This window comes from Mesoplodon densirostris, chromosome 1 (genome assembly GCF_025265405.1).
Source record: "Mesoplodon densirostris isolate mMesDen1 chromosome 1, mMesDen1 primary haplotype, whole genome shotgun sequence".
NCBI lineage: Eukaryota > Metazoa > Chordata > Mammalia > Artiodactyla > Ziphiidae > Mesoplodon > Mesoplodon densirostris.
Window position 1 is genome coordinate 76,966,043 of NC_082661.1, and position 14,814 is coordinate 76,980,856.

The 14,814-nt window shown below is 37.8% G+C and overlaps 1 protein-coding gene across 1 annotated transcript; it reads left to right on the forward strand.

Moving 5' to 3' along the window:
* The first annotated feature begins 272 nt into the window (after positions 1-272).
* Positions 273-14,614, forward strand: RRH (retinal pigment epithelium-derived rhodopsin homolog). The gene is made up of 7 exons (XM_060088501.1): positions 273-378; positions 5,420-5,610; positions 7,143-7,242; positions 7,779-7,932; positions 8,858-9,026; positions 13,022-13,200; positions 14,500-14,614. The coding sequence occupies exons 1-7, from the start codon at positions 273-275 to the stop codon at positions 14,612-14,614; spliced, it is 1,014 nt and encodes a 337-aa protein (XP_059944484.1).
* Positions 14,615-14,814: the final 200 nt, after the last annotated feature.

Below are 14,814 nucleotides of genomic sequence, written 5' to 3' on the forward strand. Positions count from 1 at the left end.
TATAAAGCTGATGCCCTAATTGCTTAAAATGGGTATTGCTTGTTATTTCTCTTTATTTTGCTAATAAGCTTTTCCCTTGTTCTGGGAATTAAAAATCCTTTCCTCTTTAGCCCAATTAAATTTGTTAAGGGAGGGCCTCTATGAAAAGGCCCTTCTTTGAGGTCTTAAGTGGAAATGATTGGTTCTGAAAATTCTTCCCTAGGTGGCTTTTGAGACATTTCATAGATATTGAAGGCCCATTATGAAGGCTATCTTGATATCGTCCCTCCAAAATGCTAAGGAATAATTTAGGCAACAGTTCAGACTCTAAGAGTGAAGACGGCTCGACCTTTTCACAGACTGAACACAATATTGTTGCAGCTTACTTGATTACGGCAGGTATGGATGTTTATTCCATTAACAGTTATTTTGTTTTTGAATAAGTGAAGAAAAGCAGAGGTTTTCAGCATAAGGTAGTAGAAAAAGCATGGGTTCAGAGATAATGTTTCAAGTTCTATATTGTTGGCCAACCTTGACAAGTCACTTATCCATTCTCAGTTGGGGTGCTCATGTGATAAATAAGGATGATAATACTTGCTCTACTTCCTGGCTGTAAAGATCAAAAAGAGAATGTAGGTGAAAGAATAAATGGAAACATTGTTAATGGTGCTTAATATAACAAGTTATTTTGAATTTTGATAGGCAGTGAGAGCCGTGAAATGGGGCTGAGAAAAGTTTTCTATAAAATGAGTAATTATCCATATGTTTGGTTATTACATTGTCAAATTAAGTTTTTATTGGGGAATAGTGTGCACCATGGCAAAGATGTATTTTTCTAGCATTTACTATTCTCATACATACTTTCTGTAGTTTTGTCCTTGGTGGTGGAATCTAGTTAAGATCGAAAGATCCTGGAAAGGAAATTAAAGTCGTAAAAAGAGAGAGCAGAGTGTATTGTCACTGAGGACAGAGTTTGTAAATTGAGCTCATTTTCGAATGCTGTATTGGAAAACTGAGCTTTGGTTTTCATTTTTTAGTATCCTTGTAACAGTGAGCAAATTTTTTGTTCTTCCATTTTCATATCTGTAAAATGGGGATAAGAATAAGCTACTGTCACAATTGTTTTGAAAAGTAAAACTAAATAATGCACAAATCTACCTAAATGATATATACAGTATATGTTGGACAAATGTTTCTTTCTCCCCACATACACACACTCATTGATGCATATATTGGATTAAGATAAAGACTTGTTGGCTGAAAAAAAAGGGGTGAGGAAATTGACAATAGACGTTCTCTGATTACCTTTTTTATGTATAGGTTGAATTGTGGTATTAACTTTATGCTTAGCAGTCACTTCATTTTCAACTTTATGCTTAGTAATGAGTTTTAGAAGAAACTTTATTATTTTTTGGATTGACATGAAAATTTTCAAATATATTCAAAAGTAGAATAAAAACATAACAAATCCTACTGTACCCAGTTTATTCTTTATAATTGCTTAGTTTCCCCATAATTCACAGAGTATTACTTCTGTGATAGAAAATGTGGTTCCTCAGCTAACTTCATTTGAATACCTCTGTATGACAAGCACTGGATAAATTCTGTTTTCTTTTTGGTTTTTTGGTTTTTTTTTGGTGTTGCAACAGAAAGGAGAAAACAATATGCTACTTAAAGAGATCAGCTCCTTATCACAATTATATAGAAGTACTTTGTATACAAACTTTTGGTTTAGTTAGTTTTTGGTAGATGAACAAGAAAAGCTATCTTTTTTGATCTGGTTGCAAAAGAAGCATGCAAATAAATTTTCCTGTTAAGAAAATATTCTTGCTGGTTCTTACCCCTGTAACAGTAACAGTAACAGTAATAGTAATAGTAATCTTACTATGACGACAATGATGACTTCTACTAGAATTACTATTACTACTGCTACTACTACTCCAACCACCACCACCACCACTACTATTACTGCTACCACTACTAATGTTATTATTGGAATACTTGGTATATACCAAGCACTGTTCTAAATATTTACATGTACAGAATAATTCATCCTTATGCTAATTCAGTGAGCAAATTTTATTTTCCCTGTTTACAGATAAAGAGTTTAAATAACTTTTCCAACACACACATCTACTAAGTAGCTACGCCAGGATTTGAACTCAGGTATTTCGACTCTAGAACCCTCAGGTATAACCACAAGGATCAGTTTTATCAATACTATGAGTACGTGTTGTTTGAGTTTTTAGTAGATGAACTGAAGGGAGCATATCTAACTTCTTTATGCTTTTGTTCAAACGTTTATTGTTCTTTGGGCCCCCCAATCTTCCCCTTTAACAAAACTCACTTAAATGTCCAAATCGAAACCAAAACTATGAGGAAAAGAATTTAGTCAAAGCATTTATTTCATTTGTTACTTTTACCACGAGCCTATTTTGATTTTTCATTTTAAATTTAATTTTTAGTTTAATATTTCTCTTAGATTGTAGCTCTTACAAATGTTACCAACTTGAGCACTCTCCCTTTCTCCAGTTAATGCTGGGGAGCAAGAGGGCATGGCGAATTAAGGATCTGAAATAGATTCATTACAGGTGACTTGTAGGATGATGCATGAGAGATATTAGGCTGAGAGGATGCCTGTGTACCAGCTAATGAAAGACCTAAGCCGTAAAGGCGATAGGGGAATCACTGAATGACATGATCCAATTTGTATTTTAGAAATGTGCTGTAGTGGTAGCTAAGAGACCAGGTAGGTGGCCCCTGGTGATTAAGATTAAAAAGACTTCTGAGGAGGAAGTAGTAGCATTGGAGATAGAAATAGACACATTCAAGAGCTAGAAGTTAGAATTGATGGTTGGATGTGGAGACTGGGGGAGAAGGTGAGGGAGCATCAAAGATGACATCTAGGTTTCTCTTTTGGGCCACTGGATAGACGGTGAAGCTATTCATCAAGATGGGAGCACATCTGGGGAAGAACATGTTTGGGTCAAGAGAGAAGATCTCTGGGTTCCATTTGAGAGAAGTCCCGTAGAAAGCTGCGCACATGAGTTTGAATTTTATGAGATTGATCTGGAAAGTAACAGCATATAGCCTTGGATCTGTGTGAAATCACTGAGTGTATATTGAATGTGAAAACAAAGAAGGTCCAGGACAGAAACTTGGACAATGCATATATTTAATAAGGTAGAGATGAAGAAAGAAAGGCCAGGAAGTAGATTAAGAAGGATCTGCCAAAGAGATTGGAGGAGAGCCACAGAAGCCAAGGGGAAATTAACTGAACATAGACCTAACTACTAAGTGATCTATTGTCTACTCATTAGAAAACACCTACAGCTAGGAAATAAAGCAGAGTGCTTGAGACAGCTGCAGAGAAAATAGAAAAAGGGCTAAATTGTTTACTTCATTCGCCCTGTTATATCTAAAACCGCCCCCAAAGCACAATTACTTTATTCTGGTTGCATATTTGGTAGGCAAAAATTTACTGCACTGTGTTTTTATCTGACTTAAAAATCATCAAATCTGTAACTAGCCCAGAAAGATTCTTCAATTCACTAAACTTTTTGGAGCTACAATACTAGATGCAAAAATACTGAGCCAAAGAATCATCAAATTTGATATCATATTGCCTTAGTTATGCTTGCAGGAATAATAGACATTAAGCAATATGAGTTTTAGTTGTCCGTTTATTAAATAAATCTGCTATATGTCATATATACAACATAGAAATGATTAGAAGCCTAAAATCTACACAGGAAGACTAGGCATATATGAATTAAATAATATAGCATCACATAAGATAAAGTATAATATAAACAAGTACTTTGAGAATTTAGAGAAGAGAGGATACTATGCAGAGGACAAGTCTTTGGGGCAGAATTGGCCTTGAACAGAATTTTGAAGGGTAGCATTTGGAAAGGTAGAGGAAAGGAGTAGGGTGTTCCAAGTGGGAGAAATGAAAGTCGAAATTTACCACAAGACTGGTGCATTTGATAAATAATGAGATGGAGGGCTTGTCTGACAAGTGTGAAAATTTACTTAGAGAGGGTAAAAACAGATTGAGGCAAAGAGCCTGGAATACCAGGCTGGGACATGTGGACTTCATCCTGCAGACGTTGGGGGGTATTGGAGGTTTTGAGAACAGCCTTGGTTAATTCTATGTTATAGAAAGTTTATTCTGCCAGCAGCATGCAGGAGGAAAGAACAGGAACCTGGAAGATTAGTATAACAGGATTTTGAATGGAAGTTTTGACCAAGGTGCCAAGATATAATAGAAGTTCTTCCTTAGCTGATACATTTGGGTGTTGGTGCTTGGAAACCTTCCCTCTCTCCGGCAATAGCTGGAGCTGATCACCAGAGTTCTCTTCATGATGGTGAACACCACTCTATTCCTTTTGTTCCTTACCCCTCCTTTACCCCCTAGGAATCTGGTAATAGCTCTAGCCTCTCTCAGCTGTTAGAACCTAATATGGCCCACATCTGGCTTATGGGAAGTGTGTGCATCCTTTGTTGCATGTAGGGAGTGTTAAACAGGCTAACGTGCACATCCAGTCCACTCAACAGTATTTCTTGTAAATGAAAACACTGGCATTCAGATTAAGAAGTTCAGTCATCAGTCTACCTGAATCCAGCCAATTCTGGGGCACCGACAACATTGAGTTTCTGGACCTGCAGGGCTAGGAGTCAGATCCCAGGCTGTGGAGACTTGACTAGGGTGATAAGGCCTGTGAGGCTTCTCAGTGGACCTGAAAGCCAGTCCAACTTCCTCTCTGGATAGCCAAACTTTGCAGTGTGCATTCTTCTATAGGGGTGTGTGTGTGTGTGTGTGTGTGTGTGTGTGTGTAATGAAGAATTTAGATTTGAACATGTTGAGTTTCAAGTGATATTGAAACAGTCATATGATCTTACATACTGTAGATGCTTAATGTTTAATGGCAATGAATTGTATGAAAAGGGATGTGGGACTGGAGCATATTTCAGGGATGGAAAGTGACGGAAGCACTGTTAGGATAGAATGATAGCTGAGGCTTGAGAAACTATAGAGAAAGGAGAGCCTCAGGCTTCAGGAAGGAGGATGAGAAAATTAAGCTGCCAAAGGAGATTGTATGATCATATGTATATCCTAAAAATCAGTGGTGGTGGTATCATGACATGCAAGGGAATAATACCAAGGACAGAGTGATCAATAGTGATGACATTAACACCAGTCTTTGGTGCTGGTTTATGCAGTTGGTAGATTCTTTGTGCTTTAATTTTTATATTTCTATTTTACAAAAGGGCTGTGAAGATATTACAACTAGCTTGAAGAATAGCTGAAGCTCTTCAAATAAACGAACCAAAATGGATTTGCTATATTTTTGAAGGAGCTTAAATATTTAATTTGATTCTACTTTTACACATTCAAATTAAACAAAATGTGTGATTTTTTTGTTTATGTTCTCAGGTATGATAAGTGTTCTCAGCAACATAATAGTTCTGGGCATCTTCGTTAAGTACAAGGAGCTTCGGACACCCACAAATGCAATTATCATTAACTTGGCTGTTACTGATATAGGGGTCAGTAGCATTGGCTACCCCATGTCTGCTGCTTCAGATCTGCATGGAAGTTGGAAGTTTGGATATGCAGGATGTCAGGTATTGGAGATCTTTAGAATCAAAGCAAAATAAAGTAGATTAAGAAAATGTACATTTAAATGTCTTTAAAAAATCCCAAGCGTTTCAATCAAATAAGATTATGTAGGATAATAGATATAGTGCCCTTAATAAAAATGGCTTCAGGAGTGACTGGGAAATATATTCTTTAAGAAGAGAAATGAAATCAGTCGCCATCATTATATTTTCAAGATTTCCCCAACTCAAAGGAAAAAACTAAACTAACAAAAAATTAGCAGTCAACTACAGAAGAAAAGTGAACATTTGCATATTCAAATAAAAACTTACATATTTCAAATTCAAAAAGAAATACTCTGCTTTCATTTGAAACAATAAAATATTTAATGACTATGTCATAATATCTAAGTAATGTAGTTAAACTACATGTTGCTGATTTTTTTCTATGGAAAGTTCTCCATGAGAATTGCTGGTGATTATACCTACTATGATTTTTACTGACAAGAAAATAAATTAATATTAATTTGCATTAATGACTTTTGGCCTAATTTTTTAAAACAGTTAGCTATTTTAAGCTCTAAAACTATAGAGAATAAAATGAAGAGTAGAGAGTAGTGAATACCCATGTGTGCACCAACCAGTTTTGTCAAATCTTAATGTTTTGCAATATGTGCTTCAGGTTGTTTGGGTTTTTTTTTTTTTATTTTTTATTTTTTTCTTTGGCTGCACTGTGTGGCTTGGCTTGCAGGATCTTAGTTCCCCGACCAGGGATGGAACCCAGGTCCCGTCAGTGAAAGCACCAAGTCCTAACCACTGGACTGCCAGAGAATTCTCTGTTTCCAATTTTTCTAAACCACAAACAAGGCTTCAATAAATTGTTCTCATACATGTCTTTTTCTGCAATGTGTGAGAGTTTAGATACATTACTAGGAAAGGAATGGTTTGGTTGTAGATAATGTTTATCTTCAATTTTATCAGATGTGGACAAATTTCTCTCCAAAATGGTTATGCCAGTTGCTAGAACTTCTATTACTCCACATTTTCTCCAACACTTGGGGTTGTCAGACTGTTGAATTTGTAGCATTTTGATGGATATAAAATAGTATCTTATAATTAGCATTTCTTTCAAGATTTAGTGTGATTGTACATCTTATGTCATAAACATGCAGGTTTCCTCTTGTGTGAATAGCACATTTTTCTGTTTGTCTTTTCCCCCTGTTGAATTGTCTGTCTTCTGAATAGCAGTCTTTTGTTGGTTATATGCATTGCACTTAATTTATGGTTTGTTTTTGCACTCCACAGAGTATGTATAGAAGTTTTACTTTAAGCCTTAACATTTTTTAAAAAGTTTATTTTAATTAATGAAGTCTCAAAACATTTTCTATAAATGCCTTTATTAAACCACTTATAATATGACAATAGATGATATATTTTAAAATTAGTAAAATAAAAAACACTCAGTGTATTTAAAATATATTTTAGCAGTGGGATAAAAGTGTAAATGTCTCTTGGGAGGATGTGTAGAATGGTGGAATCTTTCCAATTTTAATCTTCAGATTTATGCTGGATTGAATATCTTTTTTGGAATGGCAAGTATTGGATTGCTCACAGTTGTGGCTGTGGATCGATACCTGACCATCTGCTGTCCTGATGCAGGTACAGCACTTTTCTCAGCTTTCTCAATGAACCCATTTTTGCCTAAGTACTGCTCAATACACATTCACTTCAAAATGTAAATGTAATGGTTTGCAACACAGTCAGTCATATTTCTCTGATAATCCTTGACTGAAGGTTTCAGTGATTTTCTATTATACCTAGAATAAAACCCAAATTTCATAACACAGCCTCCAAGGTCCCATGCATTCTGGCCCCTGGCTACCTTTCCAGTGTGGTCTGGGGTCCTCTCACTTTGGGGTACTAGCCAAACCCTTTCCCACTTGGGGTCTTTGTAAATGCTATTTCCCTAGTGTTTCTCCATTTCTATCGTCTGACTGATCATTTTATCATTCAGGTTTCAGCTTAAATGTCATTTTTTTTCAGAATGTGAATTCATGTAGATAGGCTTTGTGTGAACTAAAGTGCTCTGTGAAGAATCTATTTGATGACAACTTTGAATAATCAGTTAAAACAAAATGAAGATATGAATCACATCTTTGGGAAATGACTTTGATGTTCCATATGTTTGTTAATAGGAAGAAGAATGACCACCAACACTTACATCAGCATGATTCTGGGGGCCTGGTTCAATGGCCTCTTTTGGGCTTTGATGCCTATTGTTGGGTGGGCTAGTTATGCCCCAGATCCTACTGGGGCCACCTGTACCATAAACTGGCGGAAAAATGATGTGTAAGAGACATGTTTACACTTTATAATCAAATGCTTCTAGTGTAGACATTTTCTCACCATTTCAAATTTAAGGTCAGATCAAATGTTTCTCATACAGAGATGACAAAGATCTTCCTTGGTATAGATGATATGATTACGGCAGAGATGAATTGAGAAAAGTGAATTATGCTTATTTGCAAGGAAAGGCCATCCAGCTCCCCTTGTCCCCTGCTCTGTTCCTTCCTCTAACTTCTGGCAGCAAAGGCGAAACAGAGAATCCTTCCAATATCCGCACCTTAGAGGTAGGACCTGATGGGGAAAAGGAGTGTTAGTGGAGCTAGACAGTGTGCAGATCTGACAAAAGTCCAGGCTTTCTTTTCTAGATGATCTGGTGATAAAGCATCTCCTGAGAATTATGCAGCAAAAGCACAGTCGCTACAAGGATTTGCTTGCTCATCAGTGATGCTTTCCTATATTTACCAGGGAAAAGGGGGTAATTTAGTTTATTAAAAGAAATGAAAGATTATGAAGAAAAGCAAATAGAAAATTTCTAACTCTCAAACTAAATCTAAAACTTTTTAGATTTAGTGCAAGGTCAAAAAATAGATATTTTAGGCTTTACAGGCAAGATTTTCTCCATTGCAACTATTCAACTCTGCCTGTGATAGCAGCCCTAGACTGTATGTAATGAATGTGGTTCCAATAAAGTTTTATTTACAAAGACAGGCGACAGGCTGGATTTGGCCCACAGGTCATAGTTTGCCAACCCCTAGTCCAAATGAACTCAAAGTCAAATGCACTTCCTAAGCTATTTAATAATATAATGACTGCTGGACAGTGCCAGTATTATTTCTGATAATTATCCTGTTTCCCTTACTCTATTTAGTATATTAAATGAGTAGTGATTTAATGTCATGATTTAATTATTTCCTTTTCTTACTTTCAGATCTTTTGTTTCTTACACCATGATGGTTGTTGCAATAAATTTTATTGTGCCCTTGATAATGATGTTTTACTGCTATTACCATGTCACTCGATCCATTAAACATCATGCTACTAGTAACTGCACCGAGTATCTCAACAGAGATTGGTCAGATCAGGTAGATGTAACAAAGGTAAGACATTAAAATCCTTAAAAAGGTTTTGTAATCAAGCTTTTACATGGACATGGTTCCTTGGCCCCTGCAGTCACCTCTCCCCAACTCCCCATTCTTACTCTCTGGCTCTTTTTTCTGGTGTTGGCCTCCGTATTTCTAAATGATGTGCTTATCTGCTGTTTTGGGTAATTTTTTATTTTTTAAATAAATTTATTTATTTTTGGCTGCTTTGGGTCTTTGTTGCTGCACGCGGCTTTCTCTAGTTGTGGTGAGCAGGGGCTACTCTTCATTGTGTTGCACTGGCTCCTTATTGCAGTGGCTTCTCTTGCTGCGAGGCATGAGCTCTAGGCGTGCAGGCTCAGTAGTTGCGGCACACGGGCTTAGTTGCTCCGCGGCACGTGGGATCTTCCCAGACCAGGGCTCAAACCCATGTCCCCTGCATTGGCAGATGGATTCTTAACCACTGCGCCACCAGGGGAGCCCTGTTTTAGGTATTTTTCTTTGCTGTTACTTCTTGATTTCCTACTATAGACAAAAAATTTTTCTTACGCCACCAACCTTTCCTGCTCCTCCCCACCAACGTTCATCTCTCATCTTATCAGTAAAATGTTAATATTTGGTTAGATGAAGAGCCAATTTTACATTATTGTGATTATCTAAATTTTATTTATTGAAAATCTCTGTAAAACTCCATGATTTATATTTCTTTTTTTTATACAACTTTTCCCCCTTTGGAGTTCACAATTCATTTCTTTTCTCTTTCTCTTCCTCCGTTCATCTCTCTCCCCTTCTCTTCTCTCCCTCTCTCTCTCTCTTTGTAGCTTTGTTTGCTGACTCTTCTGTGTACCTGTCACTAATTCATCTCTGGACTCTCCACCAGAAGCTTCAGTCTCCTCTTAGTATTTTCAAATACATCAGAGACTAGGTCGACTTTATCCTTTTCTTGGCGCTACCCTCCTGACACCCGCCAGATCTCTCGCCCTAGTCTACACTGGCTGTTCTTTAGGATGACTACCTAGGTAGCCAACATCCCCACATCTCCTTTGTCACCAGCTGGGAATGCCTTTGGCCTGTCTTGTAGGTCAGATCGCCCATTTTCTGGATTGCATGTCTTCCCTTTTTTTTTTTGGTTAACTCCTTCACATTTGGTGTAACACATTCTCTAATAGAGTCCTGAGAAGGTCACAAGGAAGTCAAATTTTTAAGATTTTGCATGCCTGAAAATGTCTTAATTCTACGATCATGTTTGACTGATTGTTTTCTTGGTACGGAATTCTAAGTAGAAAAATGACTTTCAAAGAATTTTGAAGGCATTACTCTATGTAGTTTCTCAGCTTCAGGTGTCACTATTGAGAAGGCTGACAGCATTCCGGTGATCTGCGTTCTCTCTGGAAGCTTGTGATTTTCTCTGTCTCCAGTTTTCTGAAATGTCATGCCGATATGCCTTGGTGTGGCTCTTTATTCACCCACGTGCTGGGTACAGGGTGAATGCTTTCTATGTCGAGACTCAGGTCTTCCCTTCTGGGAGTTTCCTTGTATTATTTCTCTGGTGAGTTTCAACTCCCATTTTGTTTTCTCTGTTCTCTTTTTCTGGAACTCTTTTTATTTGAGTATTTAATCTCCTGGATTTGTCTTTTAATTTTCTTAAATATTCTCTCCTGCATTATTTCTGTTTTTTGTTTTGTTTTTATTTATTTATTTATTTTTGGCTATGTTGGGTCTTCATTGCTGAGCATGGGCTTTCTCTAGTTGTGGTGAGCAGGGGTTACTCTTTGTTGTGGTGTGCGGGCTTCTCATTGCAGTGGCTTCTCTTGTTGCAGAGCACGGGCTCTAGGCTTGCGGGCTTCAGTAATTGTGGTGCACGGGCTTAGTTGCTCTGCGGTATGTGGGATCTTCCCGGAGCAGAGCTCGAACCCATGTCCCCTGCATTGGCAGGCGGATTCTTAACCACTGCACCACCAGGGAAGTCCCCTGTTTGTTTTTGTTTCTACTTTTTTCTTTAAAAAAAAATTTTTTTTTGATGTGGACCATTTTTAAAGTCTTTATTGAATTTATTACAACATTCCTTCTGTTTTATGTTTTGGTTTTTTGGCCGGGAGACCTGTGGGATCTTAGCTCCCCAAATAGCAATTGAACCCACACCCCCTGCATTGGAAGGCAAAGTCTTAACCACTGGACCGCCAGGGAAGTCCCTGTTTCTACTTTCTGAGAGATTTCCTGAACCATGTCCAGGACTGGGATTGGGTGAGGAGAGTGAGGCTCAAGCCTGGGGTGCAAAATTTAAGCAGGTGCCAAAAAGCTCAGTAATCAAAAAATCAAGTAGTTAGTGCAGTATTTTAAAAAATCAAAATTTATGTAGAAAATCCACATTGAACAAAATATAAAATATTAAATAAAGACAAGATATGACCCTGCACTTGCACAGTTCACCTTATTTACCTCACCCTTACCCTGGCTGACCATGCATTTCAGCCTTCCTATTGCATTTTAAAAATTCTGCTTTCACTTTTATAGATGAGATGGAAGCATTATTTTATACTCTGTACTTCTTTTTAATAGTGTCCTGTTCTTGTTTAATGAATGTGTATCTTCTCTGATTTCTGTGGTGATATTGTGTATATATTTACATTTTCCTTCTGTTCATCACATATTTTTTTTTCCCGAGTTCCTGCACTGTTTTGGTCTCTGCCTGTCAGTTTGCGTGTTTCCTTAATGTCTGGTGATCAGTGACTGTCCCTGCATATTTAAGAGTGATGCGCTAAAAAGTTGATTGTGAGCTCTCGCTGTGCTCTTTCACTGGGATATGTCTTTGGAGAGGGGGGGTTCTAATGATCTGTACCTGTGGGTATTTTCTTCTGGGCTGGTCAGTTTCCAAGGAGAGAAGATTCTTTCACCTTTCTGGGTAGGAGGTACAAGTCTGTGTACCCACATTCTCATGGCTCAGTGCAGGGAAGGGACAGCGTGCAGCCCCCCTCTTTTCAGGACAGTACACCAGCTCTCAGCTGAGCCCAGTGTCCCCCAGTCCCAAGTTTCCCTGCTTCACCCTCTCTTATACTGACCCTTGGGATTCTTCTGGGGAGAGGGGGCTGTTTCCTAGCTGAATAGAGAGGGGATTCAGAAGTCTAACTGCTTCTTTTTGCAGATTTTAATGAGTTTTTGTGTTTTAGGTTCCAAGTGCAGCCCCACATTCATAACGGTCACCTCCAATTCCTGAGACTTTCTGTAGTTCTGTGGAGTGGATTCATCTGTACCTGATTTTCCCTCATTCCTGGCTCTTTAAAATTAAAAAAATTTTTTTTAAATCATTCTCAGGTCTGATAAGTAATATGCCACTTGTCTAATGGTTATTCAATTTTAACTTTTACAAAGGTGTCTAATCTGTGGTTCTCAGACCTTATGCGTTTATGTCTTTTTAAACCTTTTCTATCGTTTTAGTGGGCAATCAGGAGGGAGCAATGTACAATTATATTTCATTCAAACAAAATGTAAGGGTAACTCCTTTACAAAATTATCTGCACTGTACGTATTATATGTGATTTATTATATACCAAGCTCAAATGGCCTGTATGAGAATTCACTGAACTCAATAGAGGACTTTTTTTTTTTTTTCACATTGAGTTTAGAAAGTTAGAAAGTTGTTTTTTAGATTAGCAGATGAGAGAAAGAAAGCGCAACACCAGCAGTCCCTAGCACAGTTACTCCTAGTGGGCCAGGAGTGGGCCCTTCTGCCTGTCATCCAAGCCAGCTTTTGTATTCTCCCCAGCTCACCAAAGGAAAGTGGGCATTCTTTACATTCGTGCACCAGTATATCCATCTCACAAGCTCTTGTTATCATAGATGACCTCAGGCACATTAGCAAAGTATGAGGGGAAAAATTCAGTTTTTCCTCTGTGTCTTCAACAACATAAATTTATTCAAGTTCCAATCCAGGTAATTTTTCATGCAGTTTAAGGTATATTAGTTATTTTGATATTTTAGATATTGGGTTTGGCGAATATTGATTTCTTTTACAGATGTCTGTGATAATGATACTTATGTTTCTGGTGGCCTGGTCCCCTTATTCCATCGTGTGCTTATGGGCTTCTTTTGGTGACCCAAAGAAGATTCCTCCCTCAGTGGCCATCCTAGCTCCACTGTTTGCAAAATCTTCTACATTCTACAATCCCTGTATTTATGTGATTGCTAATAAAAAGTAAGTTATGTCTAAAATGCTTCTCAACTAAAAAAAGCATATACAGAAAGAATGTTAAAAAGGCAATGGATAATGTTCTAAAACTTTTGGGGAGGTAAGTGACAGAAACTCACTTCAGATGAATGTAAAAGTTATTTGGTTCATGCAACTTGAGAAACATTTAGGACCTTAAATGTCTAGGCCTCCAGTTCTGTGACAGGCTCTTCCCACACAGAGGTGAGATAATCACGGGTAACTCAAGACCCAAGTTCCACAAGCTAAGTATCCCCAAATGTCAATTTCGTCTCACATGGCTTTCTGGCAGAAGCGGCCCTGGATGGTCATTGGTGAGCTCAGCTTGGATCACATGGTTACTCCGTTTAAAATACGTGGAATTGGTTTTACAAAGAAGAGAGTAGTTGTATTACTGGAAAATGGACAAAGCAAGGCCAATTGGACTCCCTAAGTGGGTAGCATAGTTGTATATTTACTAGGAGGAAGACATATCATTCAAACGCAAGGAAAAATTCAGTGCTAACATAAAGGGCTTCAGGAGTGTGTAGTCACTCAGGATAGTTGAGAATCTTCCCCTTCCCCCTTTGTTGAGCCTCTGAGTAGGGATTTCTTTCCTGCCTCCTCAGTGAAGCTTAGACTACTTCATTTCCTGTTACTGCTTAAAGATGTAACAGTAGATGAACCAATCTACAGTAGATTGGGATGAACCAATCTACTGTGCTTAAATATTTGACCAGAAAAGTCTCAGTAGAGGTGAAGTAATTTGATCCTGGAATGCCAATGCTGCTTCTATTACACTTATGTATTTATGCACATGTTAGGAAAGCAACTTTAGCCACGGATATATGAAGAAACATAAAAACTTTTAAGAAGCAGACTGCATAAGAAGCGTAAAGAACACATTTTAAATTCAGAGTCTCTTGGTAGTTCTTTAGGAAAGGTCAGGCATTCTCAAGCTCCTCTTAATTTAAACTGGCCTTTGCTCAGAAGAACAAATGCATGAAATACACATCCTTAGTTCAATTAACTAATTCCTTGCAAATGATGTTAGATGCACCCTCTTAGACATTAGTGGTTTTTATTAAGTGTCTTCAATGTTAATAGTCAGTGGGGCACAAATGGTCTTTAACTGTGTCATACACTTGATACAGTGACCAAGGGTCTCAACAGCAGATGTTAAAGCTGGAAGCAGAAATTTATCTGGAGATGCCAGTTGGTAGTAGTGGCATCTTAGCCATGTTTGAGAGTACTCTAAAAGTGCCAGGTCCTCGTGGGTAATGCCAGATTTTCCCTTTTTTATTGTAGGTTCCGGAGGGCAATGCTTGCCATGTTCAAATGTCAGACTCACCAAGCAATGCCCGTGGAGAGTATCTTACCAATGGATGTACCCCAAAACCCACTGACTTCTGGAAAAGTCTGAAATAAGAGGAAAGCACACATTATCAAAACATTTGCTTTACTTTTTTTTTCAATGATTTAATTTCGCTTAAAATCTGAGCACATTTCAATCAAATGCAGACATAGAGGATTGTCCTAATAGACTGTAGATTTCTCACGTGTAGTTCATAAGTTCTGTTGGTGCACTCGCCACTGTAGGGAATGTTTCATTGTTTCCTTATA